We start from the raw sequence: 21,588 nt of genomic DNA, 5'->3' as shown, positions 1-21,588 counted from the left end.
CACACGCACACACACACGCACACACACACACACGCACACACACATATTTGTACACACCCGCTAATATTCGGTCAGACAGTTTATTCAGTGTTCTGACTCTTAATCAGTCATCAGGTTGAAGGGAAGCAGGCGATATGTGCGCACACACACACACACACACACACACACACACACACACAGACACACACACACGGTCAGCTAGCTGGATGAAGAGGTCACGCTGGCGGATCAGGATTTGCTTTGGCCCGCGTTGCCGGTCTTCATGGGTGGAATCATTTATTGCACGTATCGGAGGCTCGGGCCACACGTCTTCTGAGCGGTTCCCTGTTTTCCTCGAGGCTGGGTTACGGGACGTTCCGCGGGGTTCCGCGGGGTTCCCCATCGAACGTCCTCCAACGGACGAGCCGGCTGGACCCGCGAAGTTGGATGAAAGTTGTCAGTCGAGTTCGGCCATCTTGAAAAAAACGCCGTCGGCCTGTTGTTGTTGTTTTTTTGGCCGCCGATGGACAGGAGTCGTCGCTACGTGGTCGCACAACGTCAAACAGACGTTTGTTCAAAACGGTCCACAACCCGAGGCGTCTTTTAACCGCGGCTTTTCTTCTGTCTCCATGAAGGAAGGAGAAACATCCGGAGGAGTCCGACGTTGAAGAACGGTGCCGTCTGCAGGAATCACACCGCGGGGATAAGGAGGATAAACTGTCATCCGGACTCTCAGGGCTCGTTGGGGGAGTTTGTGGTGTGTGTGTGTGTGTGTGTGTGTGTGTGGGGGGGGGTCGGGTTGGGGGGGGGGGGGGTCGTGCCCAAAGAGACAGTCATTATTTTTCACGTCGCCGGGGATAAACGAGGCCTGTCAGGCTGACTAATGACCGGGTCTCTGCTGCGGTGGAATCAGGAGAAAGTCTGTCTGCCGATGTCAGTCGCTCGCTGATGGATCGGGGGATCTGGCTCTGATTACACGCTGCACTGGCATCCCCCCCCCCCGCCCCCGCCCTCCCCCCCACCTTCCCTCCTGTTATTCTGGAGACGGGTAACGAACGCACCGCGCAGCGGACACGCGGAATGCTTTTTGTTGTGACTTTTATTTTGCGTTGCTCAGCCGCGAGCAGGAGGCGGGACGTCCTGCTCCCGACAGGAAGCGTCGGTGGGCGCGAAGAGACGCAGGTGGAACCGACTCAATGAGCAACGTCCACGCTGACGAAGCACACGTCAGCTGTCAGTCAAACCGTAACACACAAGGTTCACTGGACAACTTCATTGACAACATTCATCCGGAAGCTAAGAAACTGCCATTGGGGTCCGTTGTAATTCTGTTCTGCCCCCCCATCACCCCCCCATTTACCCCCCCCTCACCCCCCCGACTCCTGTCAACACTTCAACATCCAATGAGACAAGGAGCTGAAACACACGGCCTCCCTGAGGGACACACACACACACACGCACACGCACACACACAGCTGAAGCTGATTGACAGGTCACCGGTTTACTTAATTCATTTACTTGACTGGGATTAATTAAAGTTTATTTTCTTGTCTTAATCATCATAACTTTATCCAAAAAGAATCACATTAAAGCTTGAAATGTATGCAAATCAGATAAAACATCTGCTGCTCCACATGTTTTCATAAAACAGAGACGCTCATTGTGCCGCCGTGTTTGTTGGCGTCCTGTCGTCGTGCTGTCAGGTGACCTTTGACACCTGGGTGACATCGTCTCGTGGATTCAGCAGCAATCTGATGGTCTGAAAGGAGACGCAGCTTTTAGAGTTCGGGCCTCGACGGTGAGGAATATAAAACGAGGTTTGTGGTCGAGGTACAAAGTGCGGTGAAGCTCAGGAGGACGTGAACACGTGTCCATGAATACATTCAAAGAATAACTGGCTTCATAATTCAACAGGGGGTCGTCAGCACACACAGAAGACACTCAGGATCTGTAATAATAATCATTCTCCGTCTCGCACCGCTGAGACAGAGTTTAAAAAGGTATTTGACGGACAAAGCGCACCGAGATTAAAGGAAGAAATATCAACTACTCACTACAACTACTACAGGAAGACAAGATACAACTAAAATAAATATAATCATAACACTATTATATTGAAAAATAGAACAAAAAGAATATGATTGTTAGTAATAGTTTTATTTTAGTTTTTTTACCAAGAATATTCCAAGTTTAATAAGCGACCAAAGTGGATGTTTTTCACTACTCCTGTTGATCTTGAACAGTTATAGTTCCCGTCCAGCAGTGGAAACATCTGCATGTTGGTGACTTTGATTTTAAACGTCAACACAAAGCGACAGCGGAGAATCATAATTTGAGGATTTGTTTTTGGAAAAAAGATATTCACACCGACGAAGCAGAATAATTCACAGGGAATAAATATTGTTAAAATGCAGACACACTGTAGGTGGGCATGTACTTTTCTCTACACACACACACACACACACATCAACACACACACGCACTGACATGACAAACGCGCGCACACGCTCACGTGACGACATAATGAAACCCAGATCCCCTCTCGGGAAGCAACCGTCGCTTTTACACAAAATGCTTTTGCTGAATGTTTATTATGTTTCGCCCCGAGAGCGGCAGGCCGGTGGGGAGGGGGGGGGGGGTATGGGCGGGAGGGGGTGGGGCATGGGCGGTCGGCCCGAGAATTCGATCCCCGACGTGTCCTCTAACTTCATGGTTTCCACATCCCTCTCCACCAGTCACTCCCTTCACCCCTCACACTCACACACACACACACACACACACACACACGCACTCACGCACTCACGCACTCACTCACGCACTCACGCACACACGCACACTCGCACACTCGCACACACTCACACACACTCACACAGTTGTCTTTTTTTTTATTCATGTCTTACTGTCTGATCAAATCCCGTGTTTGTCTGACATGTTTCGGTGATAAATGTGATAAATGACACCCAATCGTCTCCGTCTATCCGTCTTCTTCAGCCAACACTTGTCCGTCCCGACCTCCTCGCCGTCCCTCTGTCCCTCCGTCCCTCCTTCTGGGTGGTGGACGTCCTGTGGTCCTGTGGACTGAGAAATGCCTGCAGTGTCAGAGGGGAGATCCTGTCTTTCAGCATCAGGATCCAGAGTCCAGACACACACACACACACACACACAGACTGACACACACATCTTCGGCCCTTCACTCAGCAGAACCCCCCCCCCCCCGTCCCATAATGCTTTGCGTGTATTATGACAGGTGGAGTGTCGGTCGCCACCAGCCGGACTTTCCGACCGGCGTCTCTCCTGAACTCAGCGTGTGTGTGTGTGTGTGTGTGTGTGTGTGTACGTGTTGGATGATAAACTTTAAATTCTATATTAAAGTAAGTAAAGTGTCAGAAGTGTCGAGAAGAAGAAGAAGAAGAAACTGTGTTTCAGCGGCGGGGCGACGCCCCTACGGGCTTTGCAAATAGAATCTTGAAGTCGGATCTAAGAAGGTCTCCGGTGTGGAAAAGCGGAGCCGGTCTAATGGGACGAGACGACGAGGAAGACGAGCAGGAGGAATAAAACATGGAGACTCAGCAGAAGTACTCGGATCTTCTGCTGAGCGCTACGAGGAGGAACCTTCATGTTGCGTTGATTCTGACGCCCCCTGTGGACTAAAGTGGTAGCGTCCCCTCACACCGGGGTCCCTAGAAAACCTCTCATTCTACTGCAGGGTCTGACAGTCGGCCCCTCGGTCCCAGTCCCGGTTCCCCTGGGCTGGATCTGGGGGGTCTGGGTCTGCCCACGGTGGACTGGTCTCTGCTGGAGGATCTGGGTCTGTCCACGGTGGACTGGTCTCTGCTGGAGGATCTGGGTCTGTCCACGGTGGACTGGTCTCTGCTGGAGGATCTGGGTCTGTCCACGGTGGACTGGTCTCTGCTGGAGGATCTGGTCTGTCCACGGTAGACTGGTCTCTGCTGGAGGATCTGGGTCTGTCCACGGTGGACTGGTCTCTGCTGGAGGATCTGGTCTATCCACGGTGGACTGGACTCTGCTGGAGGATCTGGTCTGTCCACGGTGGACTGGTCTCTGCTGGAGGATCTGGTCTGTCCACGGTGGACTGGCGGTGAACTGGAGTCCGACATTTACGTCAAATTTCAAAATGATGTGAACTGTATTCGTTCTCCCTCGATACTTTGAGTGAATTTCTGTGGATTCAGCTGCTGTGTTTTAATCGAGTTATGATTACATTGTTGTTGTAAAAAAATGCACCAAATAGTTGTGTTGGACATGTGGCATCGTGAATTCTACAAGTCTGAAAGCAAAATGTATAAATCATCTTCATCGGCGTCCGGTGGTCCCGCTGCTCTGCATGTCGCTCACATGTTCCACCTTCATATTCACACACACAAAGTAAATAAATCACACCGGAGGGAGAAAGGAGGAGAGGGAGCACCAAACCTCTTCTGGGTGGCCAGGAAACAGGAGCCGAGGGCTCACACACACACACACACACACACCAGCACGCACACAAACCCGTCTCCCGGCAGTCGGACCCGGATCCTTGGACCAGATCCCCCATCACAGCGAGGCGTGAGAGAACGTCCTGGCTCGGGTCTCCGCCGCGTGAAACACCAAAGAGCTCGGCCTCTGCGCCTCGGGGAATAATAATGAATATGGAATGATAGTCTGTATTTTGTGCTGCAAACGCAACCAGATGCAAAAGGTGGAGGAGGAAGGAGTTGGGGGGGGTGGGGGGGGGGGTCAGGAGCAGATGTGTGAGAAATGAGGGGTCTGAAGAAGTGGCCGGCGTGCCCTGCAAACATACTGTAACCCTACCCAGCGCGCTGCATAATGGCTCATGCTTTATGTATATCACCGCCGTGCAACGACGTAACGAGAAGCTCTGCAGCCGCACGGCCCCCTGGGAAAGTTGAGTGGGCCTAGACGCCACCCCCCCCCCCCCCCCCCCCCGGCCCGGCCAATTAACGCGCAGACACACACACACCACACATGTCTGACACATTTCTGTATCTTACTGTACATGCAGGGGGAGGGAGATGGCTGTTTGGGTTCTGGCTTTCCTTGAACTTATACGTTGTACTTGCCGGTTCATCGTTACGCGGATGACAGACATGATTAACACATTTGATTTGGTGGGATGTTAATTCATTTTTGTAGGTTTAGCTACAAACGCTGTCTGAGACAAGCTGAATCCAATGTTTTCTGGAGATATATTTAAAATGAATATTGTGAATATTGCACAACACGTCTGTCCCCCTCCCACCCGCCAGGAGGACTCGGGACATCAGATCAACGTCTTCACTTCACGTCTGCGTGCATCAGCTTCCTGATTGAATCTCTCAATGGAATTTTTTACATTGTGAGCTGTGAACATTTCCACACGTGTCAATCATTCAGGCTGAAATTGATACAAAAAACAAAAACAGTTTAGTTTACACATTTAAGTAGTTTTCTGTTTTCTTGTTTCTCTATAAAGCACCACAACACAAACTCAAATCAAAGACATACTTAACCAAAAACAGCATAATGTTATGTTTTTTTTAAAACAGCGTGTGTAAGCATTATCACCACAATGCAAATAAAGCACAAAAAAACTATTGAAATACGCGCAAGATGTTTTATCAATGATGCGCCAGTTTAAGATAATTTGTGTATTTATGTAGAATAAATGTACAGTGGCCACTGGTGGAGATTATATTTGTAATAGTCACTGGTATGTATACTATATATAGTTATAACGTTTGCAAAGCAAAAAAGTACAGTAGAATAATAAAGTACAGTCAAATATGTTAGTAATTGAGCAAATGAGTGAATGTACGCAGTTAAATTCCACCAGTTACCTTTATCTTTTCACATCATTACCTCTTTATGTATTATTATGTTTCATTCGTGTATAATTTATGTATTGCATTTATCCACGGTGGTGAATGAAATCAACTTCCATATTATTCCAATAGCAACATAACAGCGGGATATTTTAATAATCCTTTACATTTTTCTGGCGTTTTTTATGTAAACAACGACAGACTGAGGGAAACTCTTGAATCGCAATAACTAAGTAAAGTAAGATTTACCGACTCCGGAGTTATTGCCCGTAAAGAATCAGCAACCGGCGCGATGCGGCTCCCGCGTTTGTCCTTCCAACGCCTCCGTAGTGTGACGTCACAATCCAAGATGGCGCCGTCCGTGTGGACCAGCGCAAAGCATCTCCGCCGGTTCATCCGCAGCTTCTGCCCCGCTAAAAGACCGCTGTCCCGGGGGGGGTGTTCCGCAAACACGGTAGGGGGGCAAATAGGTGTTTAACCGTAAACGCGCCGTGCTTTGCGAGACGTTTGTGACCGAACGTTGAGCCCAAAGACGGAAACGTTACTACCCACACGGTGTGTTTGTTTCACTCACCGTGTCCTCTGAAACCAGCTGTGTTTGCGTTTCATTTAAACTCATTGTTGTTTGTCCCATTGAAGCCAAGTGGATGTCATGTAATGTTAATGAATAAATCATTTTTAATTAACAAACTCAGTAGCGAGTTCAGTAGTGGCTGTTTGTAAACAGTCCGTTGTTAATATAATGTGTTTATTATTCATATATTTTATGGACTCCAAACGTAAAGAAGTTACTTCTTACTGGACTCTATTTCGGACTTTAATTGACTCTTCCCTACACTTTATATTCGAGGTATATAGTGAACTGTTTTTCTCTTTACCTCCTACTTTTGTCTGTCTGAATACATCTGGTTCCACTTGTGCTCACCGGTAATCGGCTCTTAGATTACGTTTATTTGTATGTGATGCAAACAATTTAAAAACTGATAGTTTCAATAAAAAGCAGCAGGGAACATTAAACTCTTTAGCTTTCTTTTTACTTTTTCAAAAAATGTTTCATCATGAAGCCCACGAGAGGAAACGTGTTGTTCTTTTTAGTGAAATAATACTCATTTTAGGCCTCCGTCTATTACTCTTTAAAAGTGGAGAACGCTGGTCCAGTTTTTTTTTGTTGGTATTTAGGTCAGAAAGTGTTTCCTGAGACTGAAAACATCAACAAGCGAAGGCAAAGTGCAAATTATTGGCAGGTTTGTGCACGACGAAGAGGTTTCTGCTTCTTTGATGCTCCACAATGAACAGCGTTCTGCTGTCTGGTCAGTGTAGCCCGTTAAATGCAGCTTACTTAGACTGCAAAGCCTTTATTCACAAATATTAACAGCGAGAGAAGATCCTCCAGCCGGACCTGTCGGGGTTTGTGTGGTTTTTATACTCACTGTTTTTCTCTCCTTAGCGTTCAGATGAAGGCAAAGTGCAAATGCCCCAATCACGAAGCAGGAAATGCATTCTGGGAAATAGAGGGAGGCTGAAGTTGAGCCCCTCAAGTTGAAGCAAAATTGGCTTTTTGCGTGAACTCAAACGCAACATGTCATCACGTGAATTAAACATGACAGACTGCATATTTAGCGTGTAAAAAAAAAAAACGTTTCATTTATTGGGGATTTTCTTGTATCGTTTAATGGAACATTTATTATCAATTTAATTTACCGCTTATTCGCCGGCAGCTTTTTTATTTACTTCCCCTCGCCGTCTGTCTGGTTTGCCTGCTGCCCCGTAATGTGACGTCATGTCCTCGGTAGCTCTCCTGCGGCGCACCTTCATAACGAGTCCCCCCGGCACGCGCGGCGCTAATTATTGAGCAGTTAGAAAAACAACGACCTCCACCGTCTGATGAACGAGGTGCGCACGTGCACGGCCTGTGTTTTGGTAAGGCGAGTTCTCTGCAGAGGCCGAGGTGTGCCGGGGGGGGGGGGGCGGGGGGGCATCACAGCACCGCTTCATTACCAGCAATAACATCAGAAATGAAGTGTTGGTTTTTCATTTGTTTTGAGAGGAAAAAAAAAAAAAAATTCTCCAAACGCAAGTGCGGAACACGTGCGCGCTCACAAAGCCCCGAGGTGTGATGTGCGTCAAGCAGGACGCCGCGTCTGCTTCGGAAAATGAGTGTCAAAACGTCAAGGTCCCGACATGAAGACCGAGTGAGACATTTGTCTCTGATGATTTAAGTTAACGTGTGTTTTGCTTTTTGCTATTCGAGGTCAGAGGCGCTTCATGTCGCTTCATAACGGCAAACATCAAAGGAGTGGAGGAACGGGACAATTGTTGTTTTTAAGAGCAGAAAATCCTGAACACAACCCTTGTTTTCATTGTGGTCGAAATGAGCCACAGCCGCATGTCTTAAATGATGTTTCCTTCATTCAGTGAACTATAATCAGGGCCAGCAGGGGCCTTTAATGCTGTGTCATCTTAAATGAACTAAAGCAAGGTGTGTGTTTTTATTTGTCTACTGGAGTTGGTTCCTTCATCATGTGGACTCGACACCGAAAGTATCTGAGTGGAACGCACACCTGTGGAGTGGAACGCACACCTGTGGAGTGGAACGCACACCTGTGGTAAACCTCTATTTGCCCCGGTGTCGCTACACTGAACGACAAATCAAGAGGGGAGCTAGTTAGCGTTAGCAGTTAGCAGCTGGTTTAGCTAAATAAATAAAAGTGAAGAAATGTCCCCATGTGGGATTATTGTCCAACAAAAACATGAAATTAAATGGCGTTCAGACGCATTCAGCCCCCCCTCAGTTATTGACTGATATCAGTCAGGAAGTGACTTCTAATTGGTCCTCGGCCTAAATTCACTCAGTCGGGTGTCTGCTGGAACCATTAGAGCTGCGTGGGGGGGCAGGGAGCCGGGGGGAAGACCGATGTAACTCTGTCCGTTTTCGTCTCCGACTTGTCAACGTATGATAATAATACGCAGCGCAACGTTCTCACTTCAGAACCCGCCGGGTTCCAGTCGGTTCCTTTTTAATTAGAGCGAGCTCTCGGGGGGGGGGGGGGAGCTGCCGGTCGGGCGTAATTACACGTGCAGTGAATTTATGAAGTGCCGCTTTCTATCTTTTGCCGTGTTGCGACATTTATGTGTTTTCTTTGGGGTATTATCGGCGCTCTCCGTTTCCCGCCAGCAAAATGAAATTACACACGTGGACACAGAAGGAGGAAGTGGTTTCCTGAAACTACTTGGAGGGAAACGAGTGGCTGCGGCAGGATTGTGTTTATCTTAACAGTATGTTAACTTTTGGTCCTTCCAGCTGCACACATCTGCTTCGCAGTCAGTGATCCCGCCTCAAAGCGCCTTGTTGGAAACGCAGCTGTTTGTCACCTGTTGCATGATGTTCATTTAGTAAATTTAAGGTCCGACCATTAGGCGGGGTGCGCTTGTGGGCGTGGCTAGTGTGATTGACAGAGTGCACGTTCCAAACATGGTCCCTTCAGAATTGGAGACGGTTTATTGGCAGGTTTGTGCACGACGAAGAGGTTTCTGCTTCTTTGATGCTCCACAATGAACAGCGTTCTGCTGTCTGGTCAGTGTAGCCCGTTAAATGCAGCTTACTTGGACTGCAGAGCCTTTATTCACACAGATTACCAGCGGGAGAAGATCCTCCAGCCGGACCTGTCGGGGTTTGTGTGTTTTTTATTTCACACCTTTCAGGAATAAGTCTTCAAAGCTTTCTGAGCTTCAGTGGACGTTTTATTATCGTGTAACGCTGAGTGCTTCTCTGGTTCTAGCGTGCGATTACATGGGGGGGTAACGGGACACACATGGGGGGCGGGGGGGGGGTAACTGGACACCAGGTATCTGCTGTCAGAGTTTGTCACTTCCCATAAACTGGAGCGGTCATTAAAGCTTCCTGTCTTGAGAAGCCCCCCCCCCCTGCCTCCCTCTGCCGGGTTATTTTTGGAGCAGCGTCGCGGGCCCCCGTCTGCGGGGTTGGGTTGGGTTGGGGTGGGGGGGGGGGGTGTGCTGTTTTCGGAAGGGCCCCCAGCCCCATTAATCAGCCGGAGGGACCCCACGGCGCGAGCGGGCCCCGAGCCCTGGCCCGCCACACTGCAGCGTTCTGTTCCCGGACCCCCGCTCTCCGCCCAGCGTGAAACTCTGAGGAACCTCATCAATCTCACCCGTCCCACACGTCAGCCGCAGATTTAATCAAACGCTCCTTTCGGGGGGGGGGGGGAGCTTTTTTTTCGCCTGCGCTCGCCGTCCAGGCAGGAGGGGAAGAAAGTCCTGACTGGCCTGAAGTCGCACCTTTTATTCCTATTTCTTCTTTTTACCGCTTCGCCTCCTCCGTCACCTTCTGCTTCCCTCCTCTCTCTCGTTTTCTATTCATCAATGCTTTTTCTTTGTGGTTGTACGCACTTTGTTTCAAGCTGTGCTGTGTGCCCCCCCCCCCACCCCCCTTTGGCTAAACATAGTCTTTTAAGGATAAGGGGGGGGGGGGGGTACACTAAACCCCATTTCCCTTTCGATAGCTCACTGTTGGTTGGTCGCCGGCGCTAACAGGTCCCAAAGTGGGGGAAGCCTGAGATGAAGAGGAGGTGCAGAGGTGCGTCCAGGTGTGTTTCAGCAGGATGCCGGTGTTGATCGGGTATGAGGAGGGAGGGAGGGAGGGAGGGAGGGTGGGGGGGGGGACACTGAACCTGGTGTCAGGACGTCCCGCTGGGGAACCAAAATAAACCCACAACACCGTCTGTGTGACGCATCTCAGGTCCGAAGCCCCAAGCAGGCCCACAAAGAGCTGATGGTGTAGTTCACAGCGGGGGGGCGGGGGCGTGGGGGGGTCGCGGCGATGCCCCCCTCCCCTCCTTTTTTTCCGTCTTTGAGATGTGTTGAAATTGGCGCTGAAGATGGCGGTGACGGACGGTAGTGGAGAAAGATGGGCCGTCATGGCCGAGCGTGACGCAGTTCTTCTTATTGTGTAAAAAAACAACAACAACAACCTCTGCAGTGACGTTTCCCTCCAACAAAGGCGCCCGGCCTCCTGACAACTGGCGGTCAGTTGTCTGCAAGATGAGCACTTTTTTGTTTGCGATGCGTAAATGGAGAAACGTCTGCAAGCCCTCATCTACTGAGGAGGCAAAGTAAAGATTCAACGTGTGATCGGTTTTACTTTCCTCTGTGAGGACGCGGTGAATCCAACGCCTGTCGCTCAGTTCCCACAATCAAGCGCTTCCAGGAAGAGAGAAAACGAGACGTGTTGTTTCCACGGAGACGACCGTCGTCTGTTTGCTCCTGGAATGAAGCGAAGGTTTTCCGTTTATTAAAGCCGCTCGCCGTTTATTTATCCTTTTTTCCTTCTTTCCACCACTGCCGATCCGCAACGCGAGCCGCCATCCTCACGCAGACGGACACCTTCGCGGCTGACCTGGTGTTGATGTGGGCGAAGTGTGTGTGTGTGTGTGTGTGTGTGTGTGCGCGTGCGTCGGAAATACACAAGGCAAACTTGCCCCCAAGAAATATAATTTTCCCCCCAATATCACGAGGAGAGGGCCAGAAAATGCCCCCATAATTTCCTCCAACAATAATTACAATTTAGTTAACTTGTCAGAAACCTCCAGTTGCCGTGGAATGTTTTGGTTCTCTCCTTGACCGATGGATCATCTACGCGAACTAAGGAAGTGGAGCGAAAAACATTAATAAATACGTGTCCTTTCGTTACGGCGCGTGATAGCAAAGTATTCGTTAGTTTGAAATGATTGAGTTAGCTATCGTTAGCTCCGAAGGCTAGCTAACAGAGTGCAGTAAATGAGATTAGGTCCCGCCCCCTTGTGGTCTAGTGGAGACTGCAGTTGACTCGAGGTGTAAATGTGTTCTTCGCATAAAAATGAATCTGATTTATGTTTTCTGTTCATTTTGGTAAAAATCTTACTACTGCCTAATGGTCCTATTGCTGCCGTTTGATGACACATACATGAAGCCCAATTAAGTATATTTAACAAAGTTTAAATGTTTCAAATGAAGACATTTTTAATTAACAAACTCAGTAGTGACTTTGGCTGTTTGTTAATATAATGTGTTTATTATTTATATATTTTATGGACTCTAAACGTAAAGAAATGCCCCCAGTTACTTCTGAAATGCCCCTGGTTCTCAGTCAGTGGGCGCGTGTGTGTGTCCTTGGAGCCCGTTGGTGTCAGGCACACATGTGGCGTAATGCCTTCAGCTTATGGCCGATGTGGATGAAGCTTTCGTCGCCGTGGTGACGATGGATATGGGAAACACCCGCCAAGTTTCAACTCTTTCAACTCTTTTTTTTTTTTCAATTAAAAAGGCTTTTTTCACTGAGTTCTGCTCGCTGCTGCAGGAACAAGAAATCGGATCTTTTCTCTGGAGGCGAACCGCGGAGCTCCGGGGATGGAAACGCCCGGTCGCTCCAGACTGAAATATCACAACGTTTATTCCACGGATTCCCTTTTTAAATCAGACATTCATGTTCCCCGTAGGACGAACCCTGATGACCTCGGCCAACCAATCGATCCAGTCGATTTTACATTTATGATTTAATCAACATTTAATTGCTTCGCTGTCTCTTCTGTCTCTTCGACCCCCCCCCCCCCCCCCCCCCTCTAATGTGGAGGTGTCCGCCCAAAGCAGCGTGGTTGCCCGGCGGCTAGTTAGCTGCGCGCGTTGACTCGCACTTGACACTTGATTGGCTCAAATGACACCATTAGCATGTCTGGATGGCTAATGGCTTCCCCTGGGGGGGGGGGGGGGGGGGGGCATGCATCTGGTGTGTCGGCTTGAGGTGAGAACACGCATGAGCCAGACTCAAATCAATCCTGACACCTCTCCGCATCAATGGCCCCCCGGTGCAATTACCCCGTCGGTAATGACATAAGCACCCAGTTCCTTCCGCCCCCCCCACCAACCCCCCCCCGCCCCCCTTCTCTCTCTCTCTCTCTCTCACCGGGCAGCGACCAGCTCCCCCAGGCCAGTAGATGGAGCCTTCTCGGACCCACGTTGGCCTCACATGCAGTCATTATTCGATCCGTCCATGCTGAGGGAGGGAGGGAAGGGAGGGGGGGGGCAGGGGCCAGTGGTCGGGTTGAACACTTACTCGCCGTCCAACAAAAACAGCGAGCCCAAACCTACCAGGGGGCGGTTAGGAGGTGTTGCCCGTTGCGCGTTGTCCGGTAGGTTGAGACTTCTCTTCCAGGGGGGGGTCGTTGCGGCCGTCTGGCCCGACCCGGTTCTGCAGAAAGAGAAACCCAATGTTTGCACAGCGGTCTTCCACATGGGGGGGCTCGCCGCTCCAGCTGAATAAGGTTAAAACGTTGGTGATTGTCCGATATCCCCCCCCGGTTCTGCCCCCCCCTCACCGCCCCTCCCACGCCGTTGTGGTAACGGGGGCCCTGAAGCCGTGGTTATTCCGGTTGGCCGGCGAGGTGCTGCATTCTTGGTGCTGGCTGTGTTTGGGGGAGAACAGAGGTGCTAGCCACGGAGTTAGCATGTGGGTAATGGAAGCGTGACGCCTGCTGGCCTCACAAACCTGCCGATAGTTTCACACTGACACTTCAGTCTCTGCACGCCTTCTCACCTTTTCACCTTCACCCCCCCCCCTTCTCTCTCCAACACGTTCTCCTCTGTGCAGAGCTTTATGCACGGCCTTATATTTGAGGAACTCCAGCACCGATTGCATGTGACATCCAGGCCTTTGGCATCTTGAACTTGCCAAATGTCAATGAATGGCGTTAAGGAGTGTTCCCTCCTCCGCAGGAGCCTCCGGGAGGCGGACGCGTGTTCTCGGGGATCCAGCCCACCGGTGTGCCCCACCTGGGCAACTACCTGGGCGCCCTGGAGAACTGGGTGGGCCTGCAGGACCGGTACCCCTCGGTGCTCTACAGCATCGTGGACCTGCACTCCATCACGCAGCCTCAGGACCCGGCGCAACTCAAGAGCAACGTCCTGGACATGGCGGCCAGCTTGTTGGCCTGCGGCATCGACCCCGAGCGGGCGATTCTGTTCCAGCAGTCTCAGGTGGGAGGATGTGATTTTTTCTTCATTGCTCGGTTTCATTACAGTTAGTTTTTTCTCAGCGTGTCCTGAACAGGACTTTCTGAACCCGTGTCTTGATTCTCGCGTGTTGACAGCAGTTGAGTCGTTTTCTCGTAGACTTCTATGGGACCAGAGGAGTCGCCTCCTGCTGGTCACGACCGAGAATGCAGCTTTAACTCGGCGGTGCCGGAGGTCGCCGAGTGCTCTGTGCGTTCGTTCCATTCATTCTCGTGATACCTCAGGAACACCTTTATTTATATTCTCCAACTCCCACTTGCTCTACGAGTCTTTTGGACATTAGTGGTCATCATTTGGACATAATCATGAAGTGAAGTTTCTAACCCGTCGACATATTGCATCACATTTATATCCCATGTTGCACAATTTGTGTACATGCCTTTAAAAAGGTCTTTAGAACACACACACACACACACACACACACACACACACAGTCCCGCGTTTAGCTTCATGCCACATGACTTGGCAGCGGGTGGCCGCCCCAAAGAAAACAGCCGTTGAGGAGAAAAGGAGCAGATACGTGCAGTATGAAAGACCAACGTGTCCTCGTAGGCAGGAAAAAGATGCTCCTCCTGCATGCTGTCCTTTCAAAATAAACTCCCTCCTTCAAAGGAAAAGTCTCAGCGAGGTTCGCGTAACATGGAGGTTTCATTTTTGGGGTTTCTAGAAAACTTCTTTGGGTTCGGGAGACGGTGGCGAGGGACGCGGTCAGGCTCAGGAGAAGCTTGTTGTTGGATTGAAATAACTACAGACCGCGAGAACATTTATTCCTCAGTTCCTGTATCGCCGCTTCGGAACATCTGCTTCATTCTCACCGGGGTAATTGGTTTGATTCATGAATAAATAATCTAGTAAGTAAAAGTAGATGTCTTTTAGTTTTTGATGTTTATTGGTAATCGCCAATGGGCTTATTGATTGATGCCCCAAACTGAGGAGCCGGCGCCTGAAGATCGTGGCACAGAAAGTCTCTTGGGAAGCGCCGCGTTACTATCCGGAGGTCCTCCGTGAGGGGTTCCTAAATCTCAGGCTGGTAGGTGATCACAGGTGTCTGACGGAGGAGCAGTTCTCCTCTCTGCCACCCGGAGGCGCTCCTCGCTTAGGCCTCCGTGTTGGGGTTTGAGGTGTTTGAGGTGTTGTCTCCGTGGTTGCATTTCATGAACTAAATAAAGTACAACAGTTCTTCCTCTGACTTCTTCTCCCCTGTTCTCCTTATTCTCTTCATCGTCCCTTTTCCTCTTCATCTCCTCCTTATTCTGTTCTTCTTCTGCATCTTCTTCTTTTTCTCCTCCTTCCTCTTCACCTCCTCCTTTTGACTTCTCCGTCCTTCTCCTCCTGCGTCTTCATTTAGTCTCTTCGTCCTCATCTCATCTCCTGGTCGCTTCCTCTTCCTGCTCTCGTTGTTCTTCCCTCTCCTTCCTTCCTCCTCATCTCCTTCTTCATCAGACCGTCTCTGTAGAATGTGAACAGACCACGACGTGGTGGAGACCACCAGCTGTGAGCTTTTGGAAACAAACGTGTTATTCTCATGATTAACCGTGACCACATGACCCCCCCCCCCCAGGTGTCGGAGCACGCCGAGCTCTCCTGGATCCTCGGCTGTCTGACCAGCATGCCCCGCCTCCGTCACCTGCCGCAGTGGAAGGTCCTTTCTCCTTATTGCACCTGATTATTCTGATGATACTTATAATAGTAGAATTGATGCTTGAGGATTCAAACACGTGTGAGTGTTGATTTGGTCTTTTCACCAAACATGAAGGTGAACGTTTCTTCTGCTGCTGCGTTTCCCTCAGATGAAGAGCAAGCTGAAGAACGAAGGCAGCGTGGGCCTCTACACGTATCCCGTCCTCCAGGCCGCCGACATCCTCCTCTACAGGTGTGTGTGTGTGTGTGTGTGTGTGTCTGTGTGTGTGTGTGTGTGTGTGTGTGTGTGTGTGTGTGTGTCATGATTTGATTGTCTGCAGCTTTTTCTATTGGTTCTTTTTTTTATGTGTCACCATTTACTCGTGTGTGTCTCTGTTGTGTGTCTCTGTTGTGTGTGTCTGTTGTGTGTTGGAGGCTCAGCGTGTCTTCTGTTTGTCTCTCAGGTCCACTCACGTCCCCGTTGGAGAGGACCAGGTGCAGCATCTGGAGCTGGCTCAGGATCTGGCTCGTATCTTCAACAACCGCTACGGGGACCTGTTCCCCGAACCCACCGCCCTGCTCAGTGAGGACACTCACACACACTCACACACACAGACTCACGCACGCACAGACACAGACTCACAGACACACACAGACACACACAGACACACACAGACACACACAGACACACACACACACACACAGACACACACAGACACACACAGACACAGACACACACACACACAGACACAGACTCACACACCCGCACACAGACACACTCACACAGACACACTCACACACCCGCACAGACACACTCACACAGACACACTCACACAGACACACTCACACACAGACACACTCACACACAGACACACTCACACACAGACACAGACTCACACACCCGCACACAGACACACTCACACAGACACACTCACACACCCGCACAGACACACGCACACAGACACACTCACACAGACACACTCACACAGACACACTCACACAGACACACAGACACACTCACACAGACACACTCACACAGACACACTCACACAGACACACTCACACACAGACACACTCACACACAGACACACTCACACACAGACACACTCACACACAGACACAGACTCACACACCCGCACACAGACACACTCACACAGACACACTCACACACCCGCACAGACACACGCACACAGACACACGCACACAGACACACGCACACAGACACACTCACACAGACACACTCACACAGACACACTCACACACTCACACAGACACACTCACACAGACACACTCACACACTCACACAGACACACTCACACAGACACACTCACACACAGACACACTCGCACACCCGCACACAGACACACACGCACACCCGCACACAGACACACACACGCACACACGCACACACGCACACACACACACACACACACAGACACAGACACACACACACACACCCGCACACAGACACACTCACACACCCACACACAGACACACACGCACACCCGCACACAGACACACACACGCACACACACACGCACACCCGCACACAGACACACACACACACACAGACACACTCACACACAGACACACACTCACACACAGACACACACGCACACAGACACACACACGCACACACGCACACACAGACACACTCACACACACACAGACACACTCACACACACACAGACACACTCACACACACACAGACACACACAGACACACACATAGACTCACACACGCACAGACACAGACGCACACAGACACACACACACTGGGGGGACGAAGTGAACTCGAGTTCATTTTGTGATCATTTAACAAATTGGAAACTTTATCAAAGTCAGTTTTTTTTAGGGGAACGAATGTGTAATAATTGTTTTAATGAGGCCAATGATTGTTTGAAGAAGCCGTTTAACCCTAACCCTCTGACCTCCTCCCTCAGGCTCTACGCGAAAGGTCAAGTCCCTCCGCGACCCCGCCAACAAAATGTCCAAATCCGACCCCCAAGCGATGGCGACCATCTCGCTCACCGACTCGCCCGACGACATCGCCCTCAAGCTCCGCCGCGCCGTCACCGACTTCACCTCCGAGGTCTCCTTCGACCCGGAGGCGCGGCCCGGCGTGTCCAACCTGGTGACCATCCACGCCGCCGTGGCGGCGATCAGCCCGGAGGAGGCGGTGTCCCGGGCCCGGGGGATGGACACGGGGGCCTACAAGTCGCTGGTGGCCGAGGCCGTGGTCCTGAGGCTGGCGCCCATCAGGGAGGAGATCCGCAGGCTGAGGGGGGACCGGGCCCACCTGGAGGCGGTGCTGGCCCGGGGGGCACGCAGGGCTCGAGAGCTCGCCGCCCCGGTGCTCCGGGAGGTCCGACAGAGGGTGGGCTTCTGCTGAGGGGGACGCTCGCCGCGTCTGAGGCTGCGACCTCAGACCTCGTTCATCAGCGCGGTGTTTCCAGGATGGAACCCACGACGACGCTTCTTCATTCATTCATTATTCATCTTTCTGTTCTGCCTCTTTTAGTTCCTCCAAACGCCACAAAAGTAATACTTTCCATATCTTTAAATGTTTTGTCTTAACGGTTGAAGCCAAACTATTACGCCACAAAAATAAGGAAGACTTGAAAACGACACGAGAAAATAAAATGGATTTTGTACATAAAAGTGAACTTGATCTTATTCAAACATTATTTTTTCCCCGTTGTTGTGAACCACAATGACCAGTTTATGTCAACACAATTTTATGATTAAGTATTAAGTATTTAAATAGTATTTAGGTTGAGTTTTTTGCATTAAACATAATTTAAAGTACCAGAAATAAAAGTTGTTATTTTGCAGAATAAAAATGTGGAGCTTATTTAATTTTATGTAGTGTTGGGTGGTTTGAATTAAAAATATAATTTATTAGTTAATTTATATTTTGTATAGAAGATCTTAAGACTGAAACCTTAAAGCGACGAGGAACCTTCATGTTCTTGTTCTCCTGCAGCAGGCCCTGCCTCTCGGTTCTGGTTCTCCTGTTCCTCCAGAGGGTCCTGCCCTTCATCCTGGGTCTCCTGAGAGGAGGAGGAGGAGGATTACAATTAATACAACTCAACAATATTATTTTTGTATATTTTTAACTCATTTAGAAAACGTATTCACACAAACACACATTTTAACGCTTCCGGGCGTAGAGTATGACTGTTTCTACTTGTGTACTTGTGTACTTATGTACCATGTTGATGCACTTTACTTGAAGGTGCAACTTGCATTACTTTACACTTAATTACTCCATTTATTTAATGACTTAATGTACTACTTTCTTTACAGATTCAGGGTGATAACACAAGTCGTACATAATACATAATGATGTGTTATTACAGGTAAAGAATAAAAGCTGTAAAAAGAAAATCATAGTTATAATTCTAAAATTGGCCAATAAAAGTCTGAGTACTAAATCATTCTCTGATTTAGTACTATAATATATATACTATGTGTGTTGTGGGTGTTCATGTATGTATATAATATTCTGACTTTTACTGTATATTATATATATAGAAATACACATACACACAAACGGTGTCTCCTCATCTTTTCCCCTCATCATTCTTCCTTATTTTAAAGCTCATGTTAGTATTTTAATTAAAAGCGTGCACGCACACACACACACACGCGCGCGCACTAGTGCGAGCCGCGTTATAACAAACGCACGTCAGTGACGCGGGTGGAGTAATGTTTAATGTGCACGCGACACCGTCACTGAACCGTTTTACGCGCGGAGGTAATAAATGTAGTTTTATGGTAGTTTTATTTAAGAAGAAGGAGGAGAAATAAATATAAATGTTGTAAACCTTGAAGCTCTTAACGTTTATGACTTACATGACTATTAATCAAATCGTCAAATAAAAAGTTTTTTTTTTTATTTCAACATGAACTTAATTTAGAATGAATTAACGTCAAACAATACAGTGCATTTAAAAACATTTTTTACCCGTCTATATTATTTATTTATTATGATAATGTTTTTTATTTTATTTTTTAAATTTTTTAACTAATGTTTTACATTGATACTATTTGTTTTTATTACAATTATTCATACGTATTTTGATTCTACTTAATTTATTTATCTATCTGGTTAGTGTTGTGGTTTCTGTGGAAACGTTCATTGAAGGTTCCTTACGGAATTGGACTTCATAAATGGCCAAACAGCAGAATTTGGCGGGAGCACATTACTGCGCACCTTTTAGAAAAGCGTTAACAAATAAACTTTTTATATGTAGAATTACAACTTCAATTTGTCTGATAACAACACAGAAATGCGCGTAACCCAATTTCGTGCTCCAAGAAAACTCAAAATGTCTTCTCGTCGATCGCATCGTCACTATTTATTTTCTGCTTTTTTTTCTTCTTGATCGCCCCCGATGACCTCTGACCTCTCCGGTTGGGATCAAGCCGGTGACGTAATGCACGGAAAGCTGCCGCCACTCGGGGTTCTTTAGCGTGGTCTCAATGCCCCGAGGGGTCACGCAGGGTCAAACGCTTTCCTTCGATAATTGAATATTAACGGGCACGTGTCCGCCCGCGCCGTCCACGTGTCCGTCTGCGTGGCCTGACGTCACAGAACAAAAAAGCTGGACGCGTGCTTTTTGAGCAATGACGACACCGACATATATGATATCTGAAAACTGAAAGGAGAAATTGTCAGTTAGTGATCCGAATGTTGGAACACGAATCGAGTGGTATTTAAATGTGGGCTGAATGTCCCGGATGTGGACGTCTGACCGTTTGGCCGATAATTAAATCCAAACTGCAAACAGTTGATTTTAGTTTTTTACTGCACGAGGTTAACGACGCAAAGCAGCACAGAATCATCTAACAATTTATAATTAACAAAAGGACTTACGATATTTCCCCGGCTAGTTGTGTGAATCAGGCCTACAACCAAATGAGAATAAAATAAATTTCCGCTGACAATCTAATTTAGTATTAAATACAGAATGGCGCGATTGACGCGGTTGCTGGATCCCTTGAGGTGAAGCTCGGTGACCTTTTGCAAAGCGTCGTTCTTCAGACGCCGCGGTAACAAACTGTCGGAACCGGGGGGCTGTTTTCCGCCGCTGCGCGCACACGCACGCAGAACGACGTGGTCTGCGGAAATCTGTCAGGCTGAAGACGCGCAAACTAATTCTCTTCCTCGCGGTAAGAAGCGACGATTGAGCCCAAAAGATGCAATAAAATAGTCTGCGTGCATTATTGTTATTCTCATCTTTAATGCGATATTTAATATGTATTATCAACTGTTATTATTGATAACGTTGTTAGTGTAAGTGAACTTTAATAGACCACCGAAACAAATGTATGATTTAGGAATATAAATCCAATGGACCTGACTTAATAACCAATTAATTATAAAGAACTCTTCTTTGAATTAGACCGCAGTAGAAATATTTCCCAACATAAATATTAAACTCGGGAATGAACTCAGAATCCATTATTTGAATTGGTTGTAGTTGAATCGAATAATCGTCCTCATTTAGTTAAAAGTGGGAATAGAATATTGTAAAGTCATTCTGCCTTATAATTGTTTTAATGTGTTGGAGTAAAATTCATGAACTACTTTACGTTGTGCACATTATTTTAAATAGATGAAACAGAGAGAAGGAGAAGAACTCTAAACAGTGTAAACACTCCGGTTTGTGGTCAAATCTCGTGTTCTGTTCTGACCCCCCCGACTGGCTCGTCCTGCCTCTGACACCTGTTCGGCCTCCTCACCTGTAAAGTGATTTTACCCACAATCCCTCTCCAGAGAACCGACTCGGAGGACCTCGGGGGGGGGGGCCCCTCGGGGACAGACTCGGGCCCCGCAGGATGAAGCTGGCGTCATCATCATCGCCATCATCAGAAAAAAAACTTGCAAACAACTTCAGCTGAAACCGTTTTATTTTTCATTTATTTTAATGTTTCGCAGGAAAGCGTATAAAACGTTAGAGAGTCACCCCCCCCCCCCCCCCCCCTCCTGCCATTGGACAGACCTCCGCGCCTCGCAGTCTCTCCTCGCTCCTGATTGGACTGCTGGTTGTTTGACAGCGTTCGCGCTCGAGGCCCCGCCCCCCTTCGCGCCCGCGAGA

At 48.7% G+C, this 21,588-nt stretch overlaps 1 protein-coding gene and 1 long non-coding RNA gene across 3 annotated transcripts; one reads left to right on the top strand and one right to left on the bottom strand.

Annotated features, from left to right (window-relative positions):
- The first annotated feature begins 6,088 nt into the window (after window positions 1-6,088).
- On the top strand, window positions 6,089-18,147 carry wars2 (tryptophanyl tRNA synthetase 2, mitochondrial). 2 transcript variants are annotated; one of them, XM_078090862.1, is made up of 6 exons: window positions 6,089-6,255; window positions 13,566-13,826; window positions 15,424-15,504; window positions 15,653-15,735; window positions 15,947-16,065; window positions 17,425-18,147. In XM_078090862.1, the coding sequence occupies exons 1-6, from the start codon at window positions 6,094-6,096 to the stop codon at window positions 17,871-17,873; spliced, it is 1,155 nt and encodes a 384-aa protein (XP_077946988.1). In that variant the 5' UTR covers window positions 6,089-6,093; the 3' UTR covers window positions 17,874-18,147. The 2 variants fall into 2 exon arrangements, with proteins under 2 accessions (XP_077946988.1, XP_077946989.1); XM_078090863.1 differs by lacking the exon at window positions 15,424-15,504 and having other exon boundaries at window positions 6,107-6,255.
- Window positions 18,148-18,308: 161 nt separating this feature from the next.
- On the bottom strand, window positions 18,309-21,381 carry LOC144388802 (uncharacterized). The gene is made up of 2 exons (XR_013453044.1): window positions 21,233-21,381; window positions 18,309-18,534 (listed from the first exon to the last, which is right to left on the bottom strand). It is a non-coding gene; the product is annotated as an uncharacterized LOC144388802 (long non-coding RNA).
- Window positions 21,382-21,588: the final 207 nt, after the last annotated feature.

This window comes from Gasterosteus aculeatus, chromosome 16 (assembly GCF_964276395.1).
Source record: "Gasterosteus aculeatus chromosome 16, fGasAcu3.hap1.1, whole genome shotgun sequence".
In the NCBI taxonomy this organism is placed as follows: domain Eukaryota; kingdom Metazoa; phylum Chordata; class Actinopteri; order Perciformes; family Gasterosteidae; genus Gasterosteus; species Gasterosteus aculeatus.
Note: the sequence above shows the minus strand (reverse complement) of the source record. Positions and strands in the feature narration are given on the sequence as shown.